We start from the raw sequence: 21,913 nt of genomic DNA, 5'->3' as shown, positions 1-21,913 counted from the left end.
TTATGCTATTTGTTAATAAGTATGATTTTACTTGAGGAGACGCAGTGGTTAGCATACTCAGTCTGTGATAGTGGCGGTAAGACCCTCTCACAATAGTCTGTCATTAGATGGATGACAAAAAATAGGTACAAAAATAAATCTTTACTGAGTCCTCATACAATCACATATAAAGAAATCTCTACAAGCTTCACGCTATCTTTATCTTGATTTTCTCAATGCTTCGGAAGGCACGTTAGGCCATTGGTAGGTTAGAATCCGCCAATCCGCATTTATGGAATTTATTAGGTAAATTTAAAAATAAATTAGGTACAAAAAATAAACTTACTGAGTCCTTACACGATCACAAATAAAGAATCTCAATCTCTACAAGCTTCACGCCGTCACCTACATAATAGCTCTTATAGCATAACATCTCCAACAATCCCTTTCTTATGACATAAACGATGTCAATATGACTCCACACATAAGCAAAGCCATTGTTACCCCATAAAAAAGGTATATTTCCCTACTGAAGCATATAATAAACGATATGCTTGCAAAACATTTCTGTACAATTTTGATCCTTATTATGATTGCTGTAATAAGCATTTTTGATAAGCATAATATAATTCATATTGTCTTAAGTTGAAGTCGACTATAAAAGTAGTAAGTACACTTTAGTTTATTACAATATAACATTGATAAATGTTGTAACTTTGTGGATTGCAGGCGTAATGATTACCAAGACTTTAGTAGTCGTAAAAGTCATGTCAGATGCCTTTAGGCGACTTGAATAAAATCTGACACCAGTATTAGCAATAACACTCTCGATATTAATAAATGAAGACAATATCAAAATATGAGTGAAACGACCGGCTGCCTGGCTGACGTCAACCTACCTTGGAAATGCTATTATTACTTATGAGCTGCCCAAGCTAAATAGCCTGAGACAAATGTCCCTTGTCGCTTCATACGACATCCACGGAACGGTATGAAATGATCCTATTCTAGGGCGGAACCGAAGAATTAAGAAGCGTGCTTCTTAATTCTTCGTCTTTTGGAGTGTGTTTACTAACACTGGTATCAGATTTTATTCAAGTCGCCTAAAGGCATCTAACACGATATGACTTTGATGACTACCTACCACGTCTAGTAGCAAGTAATTGCATACACACTAGTGAACTTAAACTTTCAAACAGAATTTATTAATAAGTATCTGATTTTATTGCAATTAATCATGGTAAATATTGTTAAATTTAAAATTATTTAAATTACTAACTGGAAGCTTTACAATAGTGTTAAAAACAATTCCGAATCAATAACGGTCCACTTGGTCCCCGATGGAGGTCGTAAGAAACCCCTTAAGTTGCACAAGGTTGCAACGACGCAATAAAACTTTTATTGCACTTACATTTTCTAGGGTATATTCAGTTTAATTACGTCGCCATATTTTTAAAGTGCCTTTTATAAGTACAAGTTTTTTTAATCCATGTAAATTAATATTATAACGAAGTAAACTGGATCGACGTGGCGTCGAATAACTCCGAAGCGACGCACGTTGTGGCGAAAGTATTTCAGCGTGGTTAAACTGTGGCGAAAACATATTGAAGCGAACACCAACAAAGTAGAATGATTACGCTATAATTTACGTAAAAAATATTCCTGTGGACAGTAACGGATGAAAAATAGGAGCAAAACTTGTACATTCATTTAGTGAGCGAATGTTTCAAGAAATTTTCATTGAAAATAATTTAGAAGCTAATCCCTGAGTTTTTTTTTTCCTTTTATGATGATCTGTGTCACAGACAGACAGAACCACAGACTGGTAACTAAATAAAAACTTGTAAAAAAGGCAGTAGAATCCAATTCAAGGGTTTATATAACAAAGTTGGTGTTGCTGGCAACACAGCTTTATATTTTTAAATAGATTTTGAAGTTGTCACTTCACTAGAACTGATCGTTCTCGCTATGTAATCGTATTGGCGCGTGTATCCCAAAAATTCGGTAGTTGCCTGTGTACAAAATATGATCAAATGTCACATTAATTTTATCAATGTTATTTATAGGAACATTTTGTATCTTTTGTTCTCATTAAAGTATAATTACAATGCTTTTTTACTCCAACAGTGACGTCATTTGTGACGTCAATAGCGTATAATAAAAAATATATGGGACAGTAGGCACTGTCCCATATATATATATATTTTAAAGCATGAAAAAACGTATCATATTTGACTTGATATAGATTCTATATCTATTACATTTAAGTTTAAGTTTTATTACACAAAAACACAATTTGTAAAAGTACAATGTAATGCTAAAAGCATTAATTAACTCCATTATACGACAATCCATAGTAGGTACCGAACAGATATGTCGTGCCAATTTTAACGGATGACATTAAGTGTTAGAGCATGTAAGGTATTTCCAGCTGCACGCTAAATCTCGTTTGCACTGCTGAATGAAAAATATATGCAAATTATACTACATTGGTAGGTATAGTCTTTACCAAAACAAAGTATTGAAAGTGTGACATTTGAATTATTTAAAAAAACATTTGATTGGCTGGCTTAACTAAAACAAATCCCAAGAATTTGTCAGCCTCAATCACAAATAAATAATTATTTTTATGTAGTTTTATATTTACTCTACAATGGCTGAATGTAACAATATATATTTTGTTAACCTTTCTATTATTATAAATAAAATAAATAAATATATTAGGACAAATCACATAGATTGAGCTAGCTCCAAAGTAAGTTCGGGACTTGTGTTATGGGATACTAACTCAACGATACTATATCATATAACAAATACATATATACATAAACATCCAAGACCCGGGCCAATCAGAAAAGATAATTTTTTATTTTCCATCATGACCCGACCGGGGATCGAACCCGGGACATCTCAGTTCAGAGGCAAGCACATTACCAATGCACCACCGAGGTCGTGTGTTAAATTAATATATAAAAATAATATATATGTGACTAGAATTATCTGCTCCGCAGCTCACCGTTTTGGGAAAATTTAGGATACAAATTATAAAATTAGCAAAGCGTGATAAGGGATAATAAAACAAAAAAATACATGGTGTGGTTACACCTAAGTTTAGCCGGCTAGACCTAGGTCCAGCCGGTCACAGTTGGTTTCACCCAAGTGAAGCTAGCTTAAGTTCGGCTAGAACTGAGTTTAGCATTTAAATTCGATCATAGAAAGAAGGCGTTCTAAACTTTCGATTACTAACGTTGCTCCAAATGCCTGAGCCTTTTTGAACAAATTTTAGGACATACTAGCTTTTGCCCGCAACTTCGCACGCGCCTGATAGAAGGGGTAAAGTTAAATTAAACGTCAGTGCTCAGGAGCGGTCAAACCAATACTGTTTATTTCTATTTTCCTACACTATTTATTTACATTATGTAATATAGGGCTGTGGCTCAGACACGGCTATCACGCGCATTAATTTAGAGCGTCCGCTCAAACGTACTATTAACGATATCTCGGGATCTAAGCAATGTATTGCGATGAAACCTATAACCACATTTAAGTTAGACATTACGCTATACAACTGTATAAACCACATTAAATTCCATCTAGTAGTTTTTGCGTGATGCGCGAACAAACATATAGACAGACGAAAATTAAAAAGCAATTGTTTTGGCTCCTGTTGGTCCCATAAAGACGCCCCATAATTATATTTCTTTAATATCTCCTACAGACATAACCCATTTACAGTTTTATGTATAGAAAACCACAAACCATCTTCTTAGTTTAACTTAGTAAACGTAATACACTCTATTCCTCGGAGGATTTCTATATTTATTCAACTTTACGACCGTATATCGGTCACTGTCAGCCTAACTCATAAACTGGGAGTGCTCCCAGTGGAAAAATTTGTATGTGTGCAACTAACGCGGGTAAAAAATTTAAATAGTTGTTTGTGTGATAGATATAATAAGTTAAATGTATTTCTAACTAATACACACTAAACATTGGGTTAATATTGGGAGCCCATAACAAAAGTCTCGAATTCACTATGGGACTAAATCTGTATTGTATCTGTAAAATTGAACTGTGTAAATATAGACTTTTAATTATATAAAAAATTGTATATAAATTTATATATAAAATATGGTAAGCCCTTCTATCGAAGCGGTGGTGGTGTAATGGTTAAGACGCCCGCCTGTGGATCGAAAGGACCCAGGATCGAATCCTACTGCCACATGAGTTTGTATACCAATCTGACTCATGTATAGTAGTTTTGATCGTCCATCACCTACTTCCGGCGAAGGATATAACTTGTGTGTGAAAAGGAGAAGGCAATGGCAAACCACTCCATTAATAATGCCAAGAAAGTTGTTGTATGTATTTAATTCCAAGTAATAACCACGACCCTCAGCCATGAGGAATACAACTATGAAGAAGAAGCCCTTCTAGCATTATAGGGAACAACACTGTTTGAATGAGTTTCTTTCGGCGTTTCTTCACAGCAGCGGTCGTTGCGAAATGCTAGTAGTTTGTAGCTTTGGTAAATATCATTTAATTTATAATATGACGTGAAAAAGTGCCTGTGACGGCCTAATTTCTGAATAAATGATTTGATTTTGATTTTATATAGGTATGTATTTGATTTTGTATAGATAAACGTACATATATTGTTTACTGTTATAATCGAAAGTAAGGGTGAGTTGTACCATCAAATTTGACGTTGATTTAACCGGCGCGCCTTGATTAATACGCGTGGACGAAGCCGCTAGCAATTAAAAGTTACTATGTTATATTAGTTATATATAAAACATAGTATGTGTCCGTATTGTGTATTTTCGGTGAAGGAAAACATCGTGAGGAAATCTGCACACTAGTTGATTATTAACTTGTGTGTGAAATAGAGAAGGCAACGGCAAACCACTCCATTAATAATGCCAAGAAAGTTGTTGTGTGTGTTTCATTCCACGTAATGACCACGACCCCGCCATGAGGAAATATGTATATATATATGGCTATAAATAAGTTATATTCCATAACAATAGCCTTAAACTATAAATTATAATGTTTGCACTCAAGCAAACTCAATGTGTCATGTCCGTGTGAAGTCCAAATATATTTATTTTTGGAAAAAATTAAAATATCTAAATATTTTCCAAAATATACAGGCAATTCGTTATCGTCGTATTCGTTCCCTTTGAACTTTTGATATAAATAACTGTCCAATTTCACCAAACACCAGAGTGGATATAAAAATAAATATGGTAGGAAAAAGAATTCGACTGGGAAAATTAGTGCAAGTATAAAGACAAGCTCGTCAAGCGAAAAATTGCGGTTTCGATTTCCTAATGGAGAAGGACAGGCTTCATGATAACTTAGAAATACATATTCAGGATTAGGTACACGTAAATCTTTGACCTCTGACACAAAATAGAGGGTGTTATGATGAATATTACTTGAGTAGATTGAGCGGCGTTGTGGTCACCACTCCCGTCCGCTCTCTCGAGTACCTGGATTCGATTTCTAACGCGTATACTCGTGATCACAAACAGAAACTGCCAAACGGGTTTGGCGTTTTTCTGCTACGATATTACGAACAGACAAATAGATACACAGACACGATAAACTTATAACTCCCCTCCTACTGTCGTCGAAGGTTAAAAATTATGCTTCAAATTATGCTTCAAATTATGCTACTTTCAAGAAAAAATGTTAATGAGTGTTTTTATTTGAAACATTGATGAAACCGGACAGCTTTAGTTCTAAAGTCGAGCTTTGTAAAGGTATGTTAATGTGCTTTGAGCTTTCGCAGCAAAAGTTTGGAAATAAAAGGTTAACAGCAGATGAGAGGAGTTTGCTATGGAACTTTTATAGCGACGGTTGATCAGTGGGGTCATAAGCTTTATGAATGTGGCTTGATATTAGAAAAATGTGATGTAATTTTTTTAATAGTTTATGTGTCTATTAGTTCTTTTCGACGACGACCTCGGTGGCGCAGTGGTAAAGTTCTTGCCACAGAACCGAGAGGTCCCGCGATCGATCCCCGGTCGGGTTATGATGGAAAATGATCTTTTTCTGATTGGTCTGCGTCTTGGATGTTTATCTATATATGTATTTGTTATAAAATATAGTATCGTTGAGTATCTCATAACACAAGTCTCGAACTTATTTGGGGCTAGCTCAATCTGTGTGATTTGTCCTTATATATATATTTTATAAATTTCAATACAGTTATTATTAAGTAAAATATTTTTAAAGTTAGACAAGGTAGAGGGAGATATACATTACTAATTAACGTCGAAAATTTACTAAAAAAAAGGGTTGCATCAATCAACCACGACGTTGATTTTAACCTGTGCAGAAGTTTAGACAGATCGGCGTACTTTGAATTTTTTTTTCTGCGCTGGTTATAGTTAATGCCAAAGTTGTCTAGTGCAACTAAACCTAAGAGTGAGATGCATTAGTAAAATTCGACATTAACTTATAACGCATAAGTATACTGCCGACTTCCGAAGCGAAGAAGTGAAGCAACAAACTTCACCGGTCTTTTCCTTAAAGACATTTTTATTATACTATAGCTAAGCTGTTACTTATTTTGATATAGCTATTATATCCCACTGCTAGCCAGTTGTAATTATTAGTTATAAAACTGGAGAAAATTCCAGTGCATTGTATATATCTGTGAAAGACATTTGGAAGCATAAGAGCGCACGTGCACTGCGCCGACTCACACTTGACCAGATATTTTCCATAAAAATATTGTCAAATATATTCAGGCAATCTAAAATGTTTACAAAAGCATTGCACCGAAATAAACAAATATAAATAGGGCAACATAAAAATGTAACTTTTCTAGGAATCCAAATAAAATTTAGCTCTTCAACAGAAGGAAGTCTCATGTAATACTAAAATAGCAATAAATAAATAATATATATCATGACCAATGATGCTTAATTCCCTTCCTAAATACTAACATTGTGTTCTCAACCGCGGCCCGTAAATAATATAGACGTGATTCCCTGAAATATAGACGATATACGCTGTGTTGCTGGACTCCGATGTTACTGACAATTCACAGTATTGGAAGTTTTCCAAAGTTTTCCGATTAGAAATATTCTCATAGCTTTTAAATCGATATATGTAATGGTCTAATCGAGTGTTATATTACTTTAATTGATGTCAGATTGTATACACGTTAATTAACAAAATAATCAGTCAATGTTCCTCGCAATATTTTCTATCACCGGATTTATTCAAGTGTGGCGTCTCTTAAACAAAGAATCACTTTTTATCCACCCAATAACATGATGCAGACTGTTAAAGTATTTAAATGTATCTACAATTTGACAGTTCTGTTTTACCCTCTCTAGCTTCGACCTTTGTACAGTCAACAGCACATCAAGTTACCCTGCATGAACCTCTATGTCGCGGTAATAGCGGCGAGTTTGCAATGAATTTGGGTAGGTTGATGTGTTGTTGCTGTTTACTGTACATTCGCTCTTATTATAAATCACAATAAATCTCGGTTCATCCTGTGGCTTTCTTTTATTTAATTCCATAATCCTTCAAAGATATCGATCAGGCTACAAAAATGGCACACCATTGAAAGAAAACATTTAAATTTAAAGAAAAATTCAATGAATGGGCGTGACACGCCAAGAAGAAGACGGCTGCAAGTAACTTTTAGTATTAAATACTAACTAGAATTCGAATTAGGTTTTTTCTTGATCGATTTGATTTTACTGCTAACAAAGCTATGTTACGATCAGCCGTCGAGGGAAATAATACAGGCGGGATTCCATGAATTAAGATACTAAACCTCGCGTTTTGTTACTGGGCAATCATACCTAGAATTCATTTAATTAGAAATTTGAAGAATATCTGGAACTAGCTTTTATTTCGACACGTCGTGGGCAGAAATAGATCTTCCAAGGTAAAAGTGTAGAATAATATTATGTCTAATTCCTCATAGCTGAGTGTCGTACCTATAATTATGAGGAATATAACACACAATTAATGAAGTACGGAAACTGGCACTAAGAAACCTACACCTTTTTTGCCGCGTAGTACAGTCGACACCACATAAAGCTACCCTGCATGAACCTCTATGTCGCGATAACAGCGACGAGTTTGCAATAAATATGTGTAGGTTGATGTGACCTATATATAGTAAGAGAAATTTTTACCACGCAGATTAAAAAATTGCTTTCATTTTGACATCGCATTAAGTTTTATAAATAAATAAAATGTTTTTATTCAGATTTGTATCCGTGGTGTTAGTAAACATTTGTAACTTAAAAAAAAAAACAATGTAATATATAATATTTTCGATATTTGTATTTTATGTATAGACTTCGCTAAACTTTAACTAACGAGCATTCACGATGTTAACATCAATTTATTATAATAAATAATTGGAAAAAGAAAAATAGACTTACATGGAAAACTAGTAAATAAACATTTTCAACAGCATAATAGCGACATTGAAGCGTGTCTATATGGAATTGTTGTGTTCGGAAGACGATTTTGAATTATTGGCGGATACGGCGGGCGATAGTAGGGAGCTAGCCTGGCAGGTAATGCATGGCATGTACAGGTTATTGCGATGTGTTTGTTGCATACTCTATTTACAATATTATAAAGGTACATACTGTTGTGTTCGAGTTAGAGAGAATGGATATATTTGAGAGATTATTATTTGAAATATGTATGTGATCTAGACTTGTCTTACGTGTCGTTAAATATGTATACGACTTTCTTTGGCACTGTTAATGGAGTAGTTAGTCATTAAGCGAGCGTCAACTCGTGAACGGGTTCTGCCAGAGGGAACTGGTCATCTCGTTTCTCATATATTTTCATGTAAGTTAATTGTGTTTCACATTGATATATATATATATATATATATATATATATATATATATATATATATATATATATATATATATATATATATATATATAAGATATAGATATTGGCATTTGAGATAAAGAACTTCAAAAATTACAAGATTTTGTTGTGACAGCGCAAGCATATTAAAACATAACTTTATCGATCTGGCATAATAGGGACCAACACTGTTCAAATGAGTTTCTTTCGGCATTTCTTCTCAGCAGTGGTCGTTCCGAAATGCCAGTAGTTTGTAGCTTGTGAGAAATAACTATAAATATAAAGATTGATGAGAAAAAGTGCCTGTAAAGGTCTAATTTCTGAATAAATGATTTGAATTTGAATTACGTTCTCAATAAAGGAATATATATGGAGAAGGCAATGGCAAATCATTAATAATGCCAAGAAAGCCGTTATGTGTATTTTTATTTCACGTAATGACCACAATTCTTAGCCGTAAGGAATAGGACTATGAACAAGAATGTTACTCACAAACTTGTCTGCGAAATTGCATGTCAAAAGTTGAAAACTAGCAAACACATTCAAATACCAATAGACAAATTATAAATCATACAAAAATATGTACATTTTTAGGTCCTCGTAATTTTATATATATTAATTCTCCGTCCTTTACACTTCATTCTCAGCTTTGTAAGTCAGCGCTCTTTGATATCACCAAATGGCACTTTTTTATTTGTTGGCATTATTTTTTGTAAGAAAAGAATTACGTGACATCTTGAGAATTTGTGTTATTATTTTCGAGTACATTATACAACATATAGACGATGTTTTTCCACCCCGGACGTAATAGATAATAAATATATTAGGACAAAATCACACAGATTGAGCTAGCCCCAAAGTAAGTTCGAGACTTGTGTTATGGGATACTGACTCAACGATACTATATTTTATAATAAATACATATATAGATAAACATCCAAGACCCGGGCCAATCAGAAAAAGATCATTTTCCATCATGACCCGACCGGGGATCGAACCCGGGACCTCTCGGTTCAGTGGCAAGAATCTTACCACTGCGCCACCGAGGTCGTCAAAAATAGATTATATATACTTTTGATATCTAGTGACCTGCCTGATAGGTGTCTTATTAATTTAACTAGTCTCCTTCTTTTCGAGTGTGTTGATCCCGAACACTGGTGTCAGATTTTATTCAAGTCGCCTAAAGGCATATTTTACGACTAACTACGGCATACAGTGGCAAGTAATCGTATAGACAACTAGGATTGGCACTTCATTATTAAAAATTATTTTATTAATCCAAATTTGTACAATCTCTTATATAAATTAATTTTTGTGGAGTAAAATAAAGTTATGTTTTAATATTATTGCGCTGTCACAACAAAATCTTGTAATTTTTGAAGTTCTTTTTTTAGTTTCTTTTTTTCCCCGGGTTTCGCGGCGTCACATCAACTGACTAACGTAAAGATGAAAGAGAACATCTCAAATGCCAAATAGTTTTACAACTCAACTGAAAATTAACGCCCGACCAATCCCCAATAATTTTAATCCTATGTCAGTATAATGCCGAGTACCATAAACTTCATAACCCGCACTGAATTTCGTAACTTGCACAATACGTCACGACGAACTATGGGAAACAATGTGACCAACTATTTCCAAGTATGTATTACAGGCATATTGAAATCGAAACTATTCGAACAAGTTTAATATACAGTTTTTGTTCCAATGCTATTTAGAATTATGGTGCTTCATAATATAGCCGTAGTTAACACAAAGGGAGATAATTTATAAATTGGACATATTAGAGCAATAACAAGAAATTTATTTCTATAAGTTTACAATAAATTTAATAAATTCCCTTAGTCATCTCTTACGACATCCATAGGCCCAACACACGCCGCTGTTGTTTATACATTGCCTGTTTAGGCACTTAAAGAACCACGGTAAGATAGGAGCATTCCCAAAGAGGATTGACGTCAGGCAGGCGGTTGTAAAATTATGGACAAATCTTGAAAAAATGGTAACATTTTTGCGAACCTTGGACTTTGAGCGTCACACCTCTGAATGTAACCGTAAACACGCGAAGTTGAAAGTACAGTCAACCGCACAGCAAGTTATTTTGAATTGATGTCTACGCGACAGTGATAGCGGTGAATTTACACTTTTATTGCAGAGTATTCAAATACCGTATCATTCCGTATAAATAAAATTATAATAAAAATAAAATTTAACTGACGTATAAAATCACAGATTTTCGTTCAAAGCGCACTGGGATGAGCACAATGCAATATCGAGATTAATTAATAAAGCCAGGCTTAATCCTTTTATGCAAGTAAATACTGCACTTACTTTGTGCCGTGAATGTTGGCATATTGTTTTAATCGATCATTCTCATAGTTTTATCGAAAAGTAACGCCAAACTTTTTCTTGAACAAATGACAACTTTGATTCTCATTCGATTCAGTTCAGGATAGAACTAATAGGCACATTTCTTGCGTGCGTTCTCAGTTTCTCCAACTTAATGAGAATAGAACTACTGAGACTTTTTACTTTCTTTAGATCGATTTAGAATGGTATCTTTTATTTTTTCCAAATGGATCTGATAGCATAATTATATCATCATTTATGATTATTAAGCGATCAGACAATGATTTATTGGTTGCATTTAGTGATGAGAATGATCAGTTTTCATCATCATATTTTCATTGCTGTGGGTCATGACCACCAGTAGCTGTGGCTCTCTTGACGAAGGCCTTCCATACAATACGATCTTGTGCCGTAAAGCCTGATGCGTCATCAGTCAGGCCATCATCATGTCCATCCATCTAGTGGGTGCTCTTCCTAATTTTGATTTTGAATTTTCGTCTTCGAATTTCAGGAATATGACCCAGAAGAATGAGCATCTTAAGTTTTTAGTACGTCGAAAACTGGACAGACTTTTAAGAACTTTAATTAGACAGTTTAATTCCTGAGCAAGGTTTAGTTTTATAATTTACAAGTTGCGCCGAAATAGTACCCTATGTGTTATTCTAGGTTGTATTCTATTCGTGTACCATTTTCATAACAATCCCTCTAGTAGATTTCACGTGAAAGGGTAACAAACATACACAAATACATAATCACAAACTTTCGCATTTATAATATTAATAGGATTAAGGATTTACCCGAGAAAAATACGAGCCAAGCCGATAGTATAGTTATAGATAAAAATGATTTGCATTGCAAGTCAATCATATTACCTTCTAGAAGAATCTCTATGGTACTATGTGAAGTCTTGAACGAGCAAAGCAATTAACAAGGCAACATACTGGTTGAACATCGTTTGAGTAAGTTTACCAACTCGATAAGACGAATAAAGAGACTGTACTAGATAGAGACAACATCAGTTTACGATATTTTGGCATTAAAACAAGCTGGTGTTTGGATCGAAACACAATAATAAATAGTTAAATTTCCAACGATATATTTGATAGTCTTTTAAATCGCAGCTTGACACAATAACGGGGGAACTGGGAAACACTAACAGAAGCAAAGTTTTAGCAGAAATTATAGGGTTTTGGTCCAAAATATCATTACGTTGGTCGCGATAACAAGACGAGTCGAGACATGATGTGTGTGGTGCAAGATGACAGACAGACAGACAGATAGATAGATAGATAAGAAGATATATAGGAAGTTTAATTGCATCAACACGTACAAACAGTTAAAAGTTGGAACATGTTAGATAGATTATACACATCTATAAATAACAATAATAAGATTGTTCCCGTGACGTAAATGTGTGGTGCAGTGATACAAATTGGCGACGACTCAGTGATGGGAATTTCTCAAGGATCAAACACTGACTTTCAGTCATCACCGGTGGACTCGACTAACAATAATAAAAAGTTGCTATTGTATTCACGTGAAATAGAACGATAAATCCCAATCCCAACTAATATTATAAATGCGAAAGTACATTACTTTGTTACCTCTTCACGATTTATCTACTCAACCAATCTTCTTTAAATATTGCATACATATTGTTTGAAGTGCTGAGAAGGACATAGGACCTTTCACCCCGAGTAATAAACGTTTCCTTAGGAATTTCACGCGGGCGTAGCCGCGGGCAAAAGCTATACATATCTGAATAAAAATCCGTTTCCCGTGGCAATTTCAGGAAATCCCTTCTTAGTGCTCCCCTACACTGTCCTAGGAACCTACACTACTACACACCAAATTTCAGCTTTCCACGCCCAGTACGTTGTCCCTCTGCCCTGTGCGTTGTCCAGTCACTCAGTAACGCAAGTTTTATATATATATATATATATATATAAGCAGAAGAGGTGGGTTTTCATTTGCCACGATCCTGACAAAGCTCACTCGCTTCTCAGCAACACCAGTGGTGACATGCGTTGCCCCTTGTGGCCTAAGATCTTTAGTACCTAGTAATTAGGTACACTGCGTCTTTCACCCTTCGAACCGCAACACAACAATGCAAGCACTGCTGTAGGAAATAGATAAGTGCCCATGCAATCGACCATTGTGACAGGTCTGCCTCTGCTAAAATTTAAAATCCTTTTAAAAAAATATAATGCTTTACAGTTAAACAATTAAGTTAGTACAGACGTTACTCAAGTGCATTCGCTGATGACCCGGCCGCCTTTTCCCATTCGTGTGAATCCTATCCATCTGGAGATTTTTAAACTAAGAATTTGAAACTTATATCCTAGTGTTTATCGCTAGACCACAGTCCACACTTGGTACACACTACGAGGCTACCAACTTAAACTTCCTAAAGTGATTTTATGTTGGTAGCTCCGCGGCGAAAATATCAAAAGCTACTTACGAACAAGCGCGAAACATACATTCTTCCTAAGGCAGTTCGGTTTCTTAAGTATTTAAGTTTAATTTTGGAAGTGTCACTGGCCATTATCTTTTCTTTTTATGTAGATTCTGGAAAAATTATACCCTTATTTTTATTATGTAATATAAAAATTAATTACATTTTATATCCCAACCTAATCTTTTTGAAATTTTGCATACGTTATATTTAGATGAACTACAGAAAAGGATGAAGGTTACCTTTTATCCCAGAAAAGTTCCAGTGGATATTCATGTAGGGATAAATGACATAAATTTAGTTTTCTGTAATAAATATCATTCATCGCTTTTGTGTCCTCTGTTAGTCGTGCTTCGGAACATCACAGTTGTAAATGCAACCGGAGAAATTCGGAGATGACACAGAGAGACAGCAAGGTGACGTCAGATGTCAGTTTGAAGTATTGTTGTGAAAATTAAATTTTGACATAATATGGACAACAAAATCCCGGACATAAATACACGCACGGAAAGTTCTAGAAATCTGTATGGTGCCGCTTGTTCAACAAGCGTAATATGTTTGTACTAATTTGCTTTTAAATTTATTTTCAACTACCATACAAGTTATTAAATTAAGTTTCGAATGTTTCCAACAACATGTGCTGGACGGAATTAAATTTAAGTTACAAATGTGGAAAATTTTGTGATAATTTGGAAAAATAAATAATATGTCAGTCACATTTGTCCTGATTACAAGTAAACTATTTCGCATATTATGGGTGAGTTGCGCGCCGTCAAATTTGACGTTGATTTTATCTGGCGTGCTGCTGACAATTAGACAAAATGGTACGTACTTTGCGTTTTTCTGCGCACGTTAAATTTAACGTAAAAGTTGATGGTGCATATTCTAAATTTTTTTGTAAATATCTTTAGCAGTTTAATAAATTGATTTTTTTTTATGACCACCATATTAGGTCACGGAAGTCGTTAAACTGTTCAGTTCAAGACTTCAAGCTAAAAAAGCTAATAACGAGATCACAAGCTGTGACCTACAAAACATGTTCAATAAACATGAAAAGGCTCGCCTCACACTCGCGTTCTATCAATAAAACCCACCTAAGGCAGCCTTAAGGTAGCTCAGTCACGTGCGATATTGCCTGCCATGTACGGCAGGCGCAACATCAATTCATTGCATACTCGTCTCTATTACGTACGCGTAGAGGACAATGTTGGGCGTCGATTTGCAGTCGACTATACCAATGTGCGCCGGGAGCACGTCCTAACTGTCTTTCAATGATCACGAAATGTTTAAGGTTTCATTTTGAAAATTATTTCCCGATTTTTTCAGTTTGGTTAACAGGTGGAAGAAGGAGAAAATTAATAATAATATACTGTCAAAATTCTATGTCTGGTACTAGAGTTTTCTCTTTTATCATTATATTATATGTTCGCAGCCATGACGTCCTGAAACGTGGTAGGTACGCGACTAAATAAATTTTAAATTTTAAGATTCGACTGTGATTTTTCGATCGGCAGCCACCCTAACCTCTTTAGGAATGCTGTTATTGCCTATTAGATTTATATCCTTAGTCGCCTCGTACGACATCTCAATTGAGTGGTGCTATTCTAAGGCGAGTACCAAGTGCCACTGTGAGAATAGTTTAGTTAGCAAGGTGTTTTAATGAGAACGTAAAAACAAATGTGGGCTTTTCTTAAAAAAAAGCTGCTTTTGTTCGACTAAGGCTTTATGAAAATATACATTTTTCTTACTCAACTTATTACTCGCCCCGACTTAACAAAAATAAATATAAACAAAAAAAAGTCGCTAAATTAAAAAATAATTTGAAATTAGAACACATTGTCTGGGCGTCACGTCGGCAGGTACAGTCACGTACAACATTGCACGTCGCTAATTCAAGTGCCGCGCGTCCTGTGACGTCACGTGCCGCGCGGCTATCTCGCCGAGATTACGTCATATCTGCTATATTTCAAAATGTTTCTCTTTTTAAAAACTGATGTTGATAGAACATTTTTATGACTTATTTTTTGTTTAGAAATAATTATGTTAAATTTTTTATTAAGTAATTAGAATACATATCCCTATAAGTGCGAAAGTTTGTCTATCACGTTTTCACAGCGCAATTACTAGACCGATTTTGATTTATCACAGAGACAGACAAAATCTTCAGGAGTAAAATAGGCTTTTATTCATGCAGCGATTCTAGAAACCCATGATAAAAAATATTAAATAACGCCTTCGTAAAAATGAGCAGCAACTTTTTACACAATTGTACATTCACTCCGAATATGAATAAGGTGAATATACAGATTTTACAATTAAAACATAAAATTATTATTTTAAATTGAGTTCTTTTTCTCCTATGTTTATATGGCATCTCCTATGTTTATATCTCTGTTTGGACTTTGGTCTAATGGGTGACTGGTAGAGAATGCCATATCACATTAAGCTTGAAATTGTGTGCAATAAAGATTTTTAAATAAATAAATAAAAGGCACAAAGCGGACGTATCGCTAAAGCGCCTAATGTTGACTGGAAGACTCCAGTCAACATTATTGCTTACCTACTCAAATTATTCTAAACGGATTGTAATACAAATTTGAATTTTGAATGTATTACAAACGATCTATATTACATAGCAGTAACTCGGATGAATTACAGTCACGTTTGATATTGCCTGTACCTGCCCGTGAACTGTAACTGCTTTTGAATGGTCGTATAATATCGGAAGATTGTTTTATTTATATCTATCTATCATCTGAACTCATTATTGTTTGTTTCTTCACACGAAGCGTATACAATTTACTTCCATCCCATGAAGAGTATTTTTTCGCAGTTGGCCTCTTGTCTGAGCCCTTTCTGTGTCAAAAGCATATACTAGCATAGTTAAGTTTTAACAGGTAACATTCCAATTTCTTTGAAGGCCTTATTGCTCGACGTAGCATGTTACAGCTCCGTTGTTTCCATAGGTTTTGACAATGACGTGCGTTGAGGCCCGTCGAAACTCCTTACAATTTCTGCGTTGTTCCGCGTTCTCTATCGACGGACATCAAAAAATCACGGAGCGCGACTGCGCAATGGAGCATGGTTCTAATTCACAATATCATAATGTGACGTTATATAAATACTTATAACGCATTTATGGAATTATCAGGTACGTTGTACGAAGTACTTACTAAATACATGGTCATACCAAGTGTGGGACCTGGTGACCTACAACGCAGGTTTTGACATTTAGTGCAGACACCAGATCGACACAACGATTCTGTCTACTGGAACGTTTTTTAGTCATCATTTATATTTCCTACTAGATGTTGCCTGGAGCTTCGCTCCCGTGGGAATCTTGGATAATGTACCTTGTATATGTAATGGTGAAAGAATTTTTGAAATCGGTTTGGTAGTTTCGGAGATTACCCGCCTCAAACATACAAACTCACAAAGTCACAAATGCTTACCTCTTTATAATAATAGTATAGATTATTATAAAGGGATAAGCGTTTGTGAGTTTGTATGTTTTGAGGCGAATAATCTCCAAAACTACCAAACAGATTTCAAAAATTCTTTCACCATTAGAAAGATACTTTATCTAAGATTGCTATAGGCTATATTTCCACGAAGCCCCGGACAACACCTAGTAGTTTAGATTTATGTTCTAGGCCATTTTTTTAAATTATTACTTACTTAAAAAAATAGCCTAGAATGATATATATTATTTTTTAATAGCTTTGTAGCGCGGTAAGTCGCGGGCTTAGGCCCGCGTGTATTACCAACGGGAACAGGGTTATGTTTATCTATGTCCTTTTCCGTATTTCAAACTACATTTATGCAAAATTTCAACAAAATTAGTTGAGTATAATAAAGTGTGAAGTGATAAACAAACTTACATTCTCATTAATAATATTAGTTAGGGTTTTGCAGATCAAGTTTTGACATTCACAAGTTATAATAATGGACGATTTTCCACTTAATTAATGAACATAGTTTAAACTTGTACTAATTAAATGGCTGTACCTCGGATACAAGCAACTTGACAACTCGTGTCTAGAGCGCAGTATGTTTGCCCAGAAGTGAACTCATATAATGGAAGGGTAGGTATTATAATTAATTTCTAATTAGTTACATAGAGTCTCTAATTTTCCCGCAATCAGTGAGGATTACCATAAGAATAAATAAAAATAGAGAAAGGTAACTGGCAATTTAATTCTTAAGTTGTCTAAAGATACTTATCAATATCATCAAATCGACAAAGATAAATCATTATTGTCAATTTCATGTTGTATTTTTATAACTTTATTATAATCATCACAAAACCTTGCCATTGTGCTCTTACATTTTATCATTCTGCAAATTTTGATAAGATTTGTGGTGTAAAAATAATGATTGTCTCAAATATTTACATCATACTTAGAGCTAAAATCTGGTAAAGTCAATAAAACTATCACACTTTTTGACTAGCAGCAAAAAGCAATAAATTATTTGCTATTTCAAGTAAAAAAAAACATGACGCAAACATTACACTTCATATGTTTGCTCATTACAAATTCATTAAAATGTACATGAAAAACCATTTTATATATAAATAGATAGTCATCTAGTTATATCGCCATTATCTATAGAACATACGTTATTATTTATAGAAGATATTACAGATTCGTATTCACTGGAAGAACACAAAGGCGTATCAACCTGCTCAGTCTCATTCAACTTAGAGAAATCTACAAAGAATTGATTCTTATCATCTATCTCAACCATAGACACAAATCTATGACCCCATATAATGTCAACTTCTGTATAACTTGATCTGGCCTGCACCGGTTGACCAGTGGATTCAATCACGCCTTCAAATACAACTAAAATCTCTAATTTGCCCCCAAAAAGGTCAGCAGCCGACAAATTGTATAAAGGACTTAAACTATCAATCACGTGAACCACGGCTACAGGCCACAAAAAGAAGCTAGATTCACAACCGTCTAACTCGACTCTCATTTCAACTTGCTCAGTATCATCAATATTTTCGCTATCCTTATTCAACCGTAAAATAAACATGGACGCTTTTATATTCAGTATTCTAGATTTCCTCATATCGCCCACTCTAAAAATCATACACAGTTTTTCGTCCCGTAAACTCACAATCGCGTTTTTGCTAAACAATATCGTTTGCGTTCTTGCTTTTGGCCTGGTCAGCTTCGCAAACAGGATCCCGACCATAAAAGATTGGAAAATAGAACTGAAAATGCATTGTATGCACATCGCCAGGATAGCATCTGGGCACTCCAAAGTTATTGCCCTTTTTCCATAAGCTACAGTTGTGTGGACCTCCACGCTGAATAGAAAAGTTGATGTGAAACCATAAATATTTTCAACGCAAGGTGTCCAATTTGTGATGTTTTGGTTCGGGGGGAGATGTTCCAGTATTAGATCTCCATGTGTCAATGCTATTAGCCAATAAATGAAGCCGAAAACTAACCAATCGCACGTGAATGCAGCGAAGAATCCAAATAGGGTCCAGCGCCATCTAGCTTCCACTAAAGCAATGAACCAATCGGAAAATATACCGAATTTTTGTGTGAACTTGACGATGTTGAATTCACCATTTTTAAGAACGGCACGCTTGCATTTTTGTCTTGTTGTTTTCTGACGGGAGCAGCTGACGGTTCCTGAAAGTGGAAGTAAAGATGAAGTGAACAACAAGTAAGAGAAAGCAAACTATTCAACACTATCATTGAATGCTAAATGTCTGTCTGTTTATCACGGTTCAGCATCGATTGACTTTTCTTTTTTCAAAAATATACACTACTGCTACAAAGGAAGCGTGTGTTTTCATAAACCTCGAACGAAGACATCGTGAGGAAGCCTGCACATTGGTGTTTGTTGACAGTTCAGTTCACTAGTGTGTATGAGACTACTTGCCTTTAGATGGTGGTAGGTAGTCATAAAAGTCATGTCAGATGCCTTTAAACGACTTGAATAAAATCTGACACCAGTGTTTAATAATAACACACTCAATATGAAGGAAGACTTCTAATTTGCTGTGAAAGTTATTATGAATAAGACAAATATTTTGTCCAGAATGTTTATGCGAATCATTAATGTTTTATCTGTGGTGCCAATGGTCTGACAATAATAATAAATGTCAACGACCTTGCGAATTGGAGAGGAAAGAGTAGGAAAGCGAACACAGAGCTCAACGACTGAGCAAGAAACAGGGGAAAACCTTCAAATGAGATAGATTTTCATTCGCAAGCGAGGCAACAGGCGTCAGTCAGTAAAATATAGTTGGTATACGTAATTAATATACTTACGTTTAGGTGGATAATAAACTCCTGGAGTTAAAATATTAGTTTCATCAGAACCGCTGCCGAATGCCTCATATCTTTTTGTAGCTTTTTTCATGTTCTACTGTCACTTATCTGCTAAAAAATAAAATTTAAATCTAAAGTTACTTATCACTAAATTTCAGACATAAAATTAGTTAAATATTATATAGGTATTAATAAAACATTTTAAAACTTTACACTTTTAATGGTTAATTATTTTTCAGATCATGAAAATTGAACACCAATTGTATTAGACAAAAAGTTCGCAATATATTTTAGAATGTTTGAAACATTTGGTTGTCGAATATATATTATGAATATCGTCATAGAGCCCTGTTAGACGCCTTTAGTGACTCGAATAAAATCTGACGTATATGGAAAAAAAAATATTTTAAAAAAATGTAGTTTAAATAATTTGGGGGAAAACTTAGAAATTACTTAAAATAAATATATATATCAAGTACCATGAGCAGAATCAACGTACGTACACCATATGAAGAATTTAAAAAAAACACAGATCACTTCTGAATGTGTGGAATAAACTTAGGTACCGTACGGTATTCCCTCTGCCTTAAATAAAAACGATAAATTCACGTAAAAAAACACTTCCACTAACATTGCAATGCACAGAAATATTTGCTGGGTACGAGTGTTGCGGTTGGAATGATATATTCTTATAAATCACTATCGTGAATATTCTCTTATCATTCAGTCAGTAGTTATGTACATAAAAATTGTTTGATTTACCTTTTGACTACATAGTTACGTCTTTCGCACTGTTCTCATTATTTTTAAAATAAATTCGATTTTATTCACTATACCACATGAGTAGGGAATCGGAGCAGAGGCAAAACTTACTAAGGAGCGTCCGAAATTGTAATCTAATTAAGTAGGGTTTAAATTAAATAAAATTAGAAATTTAAATTAAATAAACATAACATTTATTAGATTTACACCTCAGAATCTATTTACACTTTTAAAAAAAATTTAATATTCGTCCATTTGTACTAAGTAGGAGCGCGAAACATTATGGCAATCGTTGTGCGGCCCTCAGTTTGTCTACTGGCGAGCGCGCCCAATACCGGTTTTATCCAGTCGCGCTTGGGGCGTACGCGATAAGCGGCTGAAGTGGCTAGTAGACACACACACACATGCGTTACATGCTTATAGTAAAACGTATTGTATGAAACTTAACCTCTGTTCCGATTCTTTACTCCTGTGATAGGACCATGCGAAGTTGATCAAGTATGTGTACACAACTGTCTGTTTCCAGTCATAACTTAATTCACTTTTAAGACTTTTCTGCAATTCCTACTACTCTCTTTCCTTCTTTTCTTCTGTCTTCCTCTTCCTCTCCATCCATCCATATTCGTAATCATCACATTATTTGTCACAATCTGTGCGATTTGTAGCAATTTTTTCTTGTTTAAACATTGATCCTCTATCTGTTTTGTCAACTGTACCTACTTTTATATATTAATGTGGTTAAATGGTGAATACAATATATATCTTTCTCGATTGGTCCCTGCGGTTGTTTAGTCAATAACCAACCATTAATCCGATTGTTTGCGATTTAATTATTGAAGATATACATGTATTTGTACTTTTTTAAATTCATATAGAAAATATCCTATCATATTTCACATTACGAAGTTAAATCTACGTATACTGTCACTTGTTTAAGTTATACTTCAATATTGTCTATTTATTGATGTTCATATTTTTAATTTATGTCAATAACATAAGTTTTTCTAACTGATGGAAAATTTGGTGCGTTTCTTACGCAAACTGTTAACTAAGTATATAAACATTTTAAATGATAAGCAAAATTATTTTTAGTAAAGTTAATATTTGTTGAAGTCTTGCTCTGAGTATATAATTATGTATTAATGGTTAATTAGAGTGGGTTGCCCCATTCAATTTTGACGTTGATTCAAACTGCTGT

At 34.5% G+C, this 21,913-nt stretch overlaps 1 protein-coding gene and 1 long non-coding RNA gene across 6 annotated transcripts; both read right to left on the bottom strand.

Annotated features, from left to right (window-relative positions):
- Positions 1-11,270: 11,270 nt before the first annotated feature.
- Positions 11,271-14,034, bottom strand: LOC128677129 (uncharacterized). Its single transcript, XR_008405501.1, has 3 exons — positions 13,897-14,034; positions 13,661-13,767; positions 11,271-11,768 (listed from the first exon to the last, which is right to left on the bottom strand). It is a non-coding gene; the product is annotated as an uncharacterized LOC128677129 (long non-coding RNA).
- A 3,702-nt stretch (positions 14,035-17,736) lies between these two features.
- On the bottom strand, positions 17,737-20,623 carry LOC128677004 (G protein-activated inward rectifier potassium channel 4-like). Of its 5 annotated transcripts, none has more exons than XM_053757516.1 (3): positions 20,453-20,623; positions 19,954-20,064; positions 17,737-19,308 (listed from the first exon to the last, which is right to left on the bottom strand). In XM_053757516.1, exons 2-3 carry the CDS (start codon positions 20,042-20,044, stop codon positions 18,239-18,241), a joined length of 1,161 nt encoding a protein of 386 aa, XP_053613491.1. In that variant the 5' UTR covers positions 20,045-20,064; positions 20,453-20,623; the 3' UTR covers positions 17,737-18,238. The 5 variants fall into 5 exon arrangements, with proteins under 5 accessions (XP_053613491.1, XP_053613492.1, XP_053613488.1 ...); XM_053757517.1 differs by having other exon boundaries at positions 20,457-20,623; XM_053757513.1 differs by having other exon boundaries at positions 17,738-19,308; positions 20,433-20,623.
- Between the last annotated feature and the right edge of the window lie 1,290 nt (positions 20,624-21,913).

This window comes from Plodia interpunctella, chromosome 17 (assembly GCF_027563975.2).
Source record: "Plodia interpunctella isolate USDA-ARS_2022_Savannah chromosome 17, ilPloInte3.2, whole genome shotgun sequence".
Taxonomy (NCBI): Eukaryota; Metazoa; Arthropoda; class Insecta; order Lepidoptera; family Pyralidae; genus Plodia; species Plodia interpunctella.
This window is presented reverse-complemented; position numbering and strand designations above follow the sequence as displayed.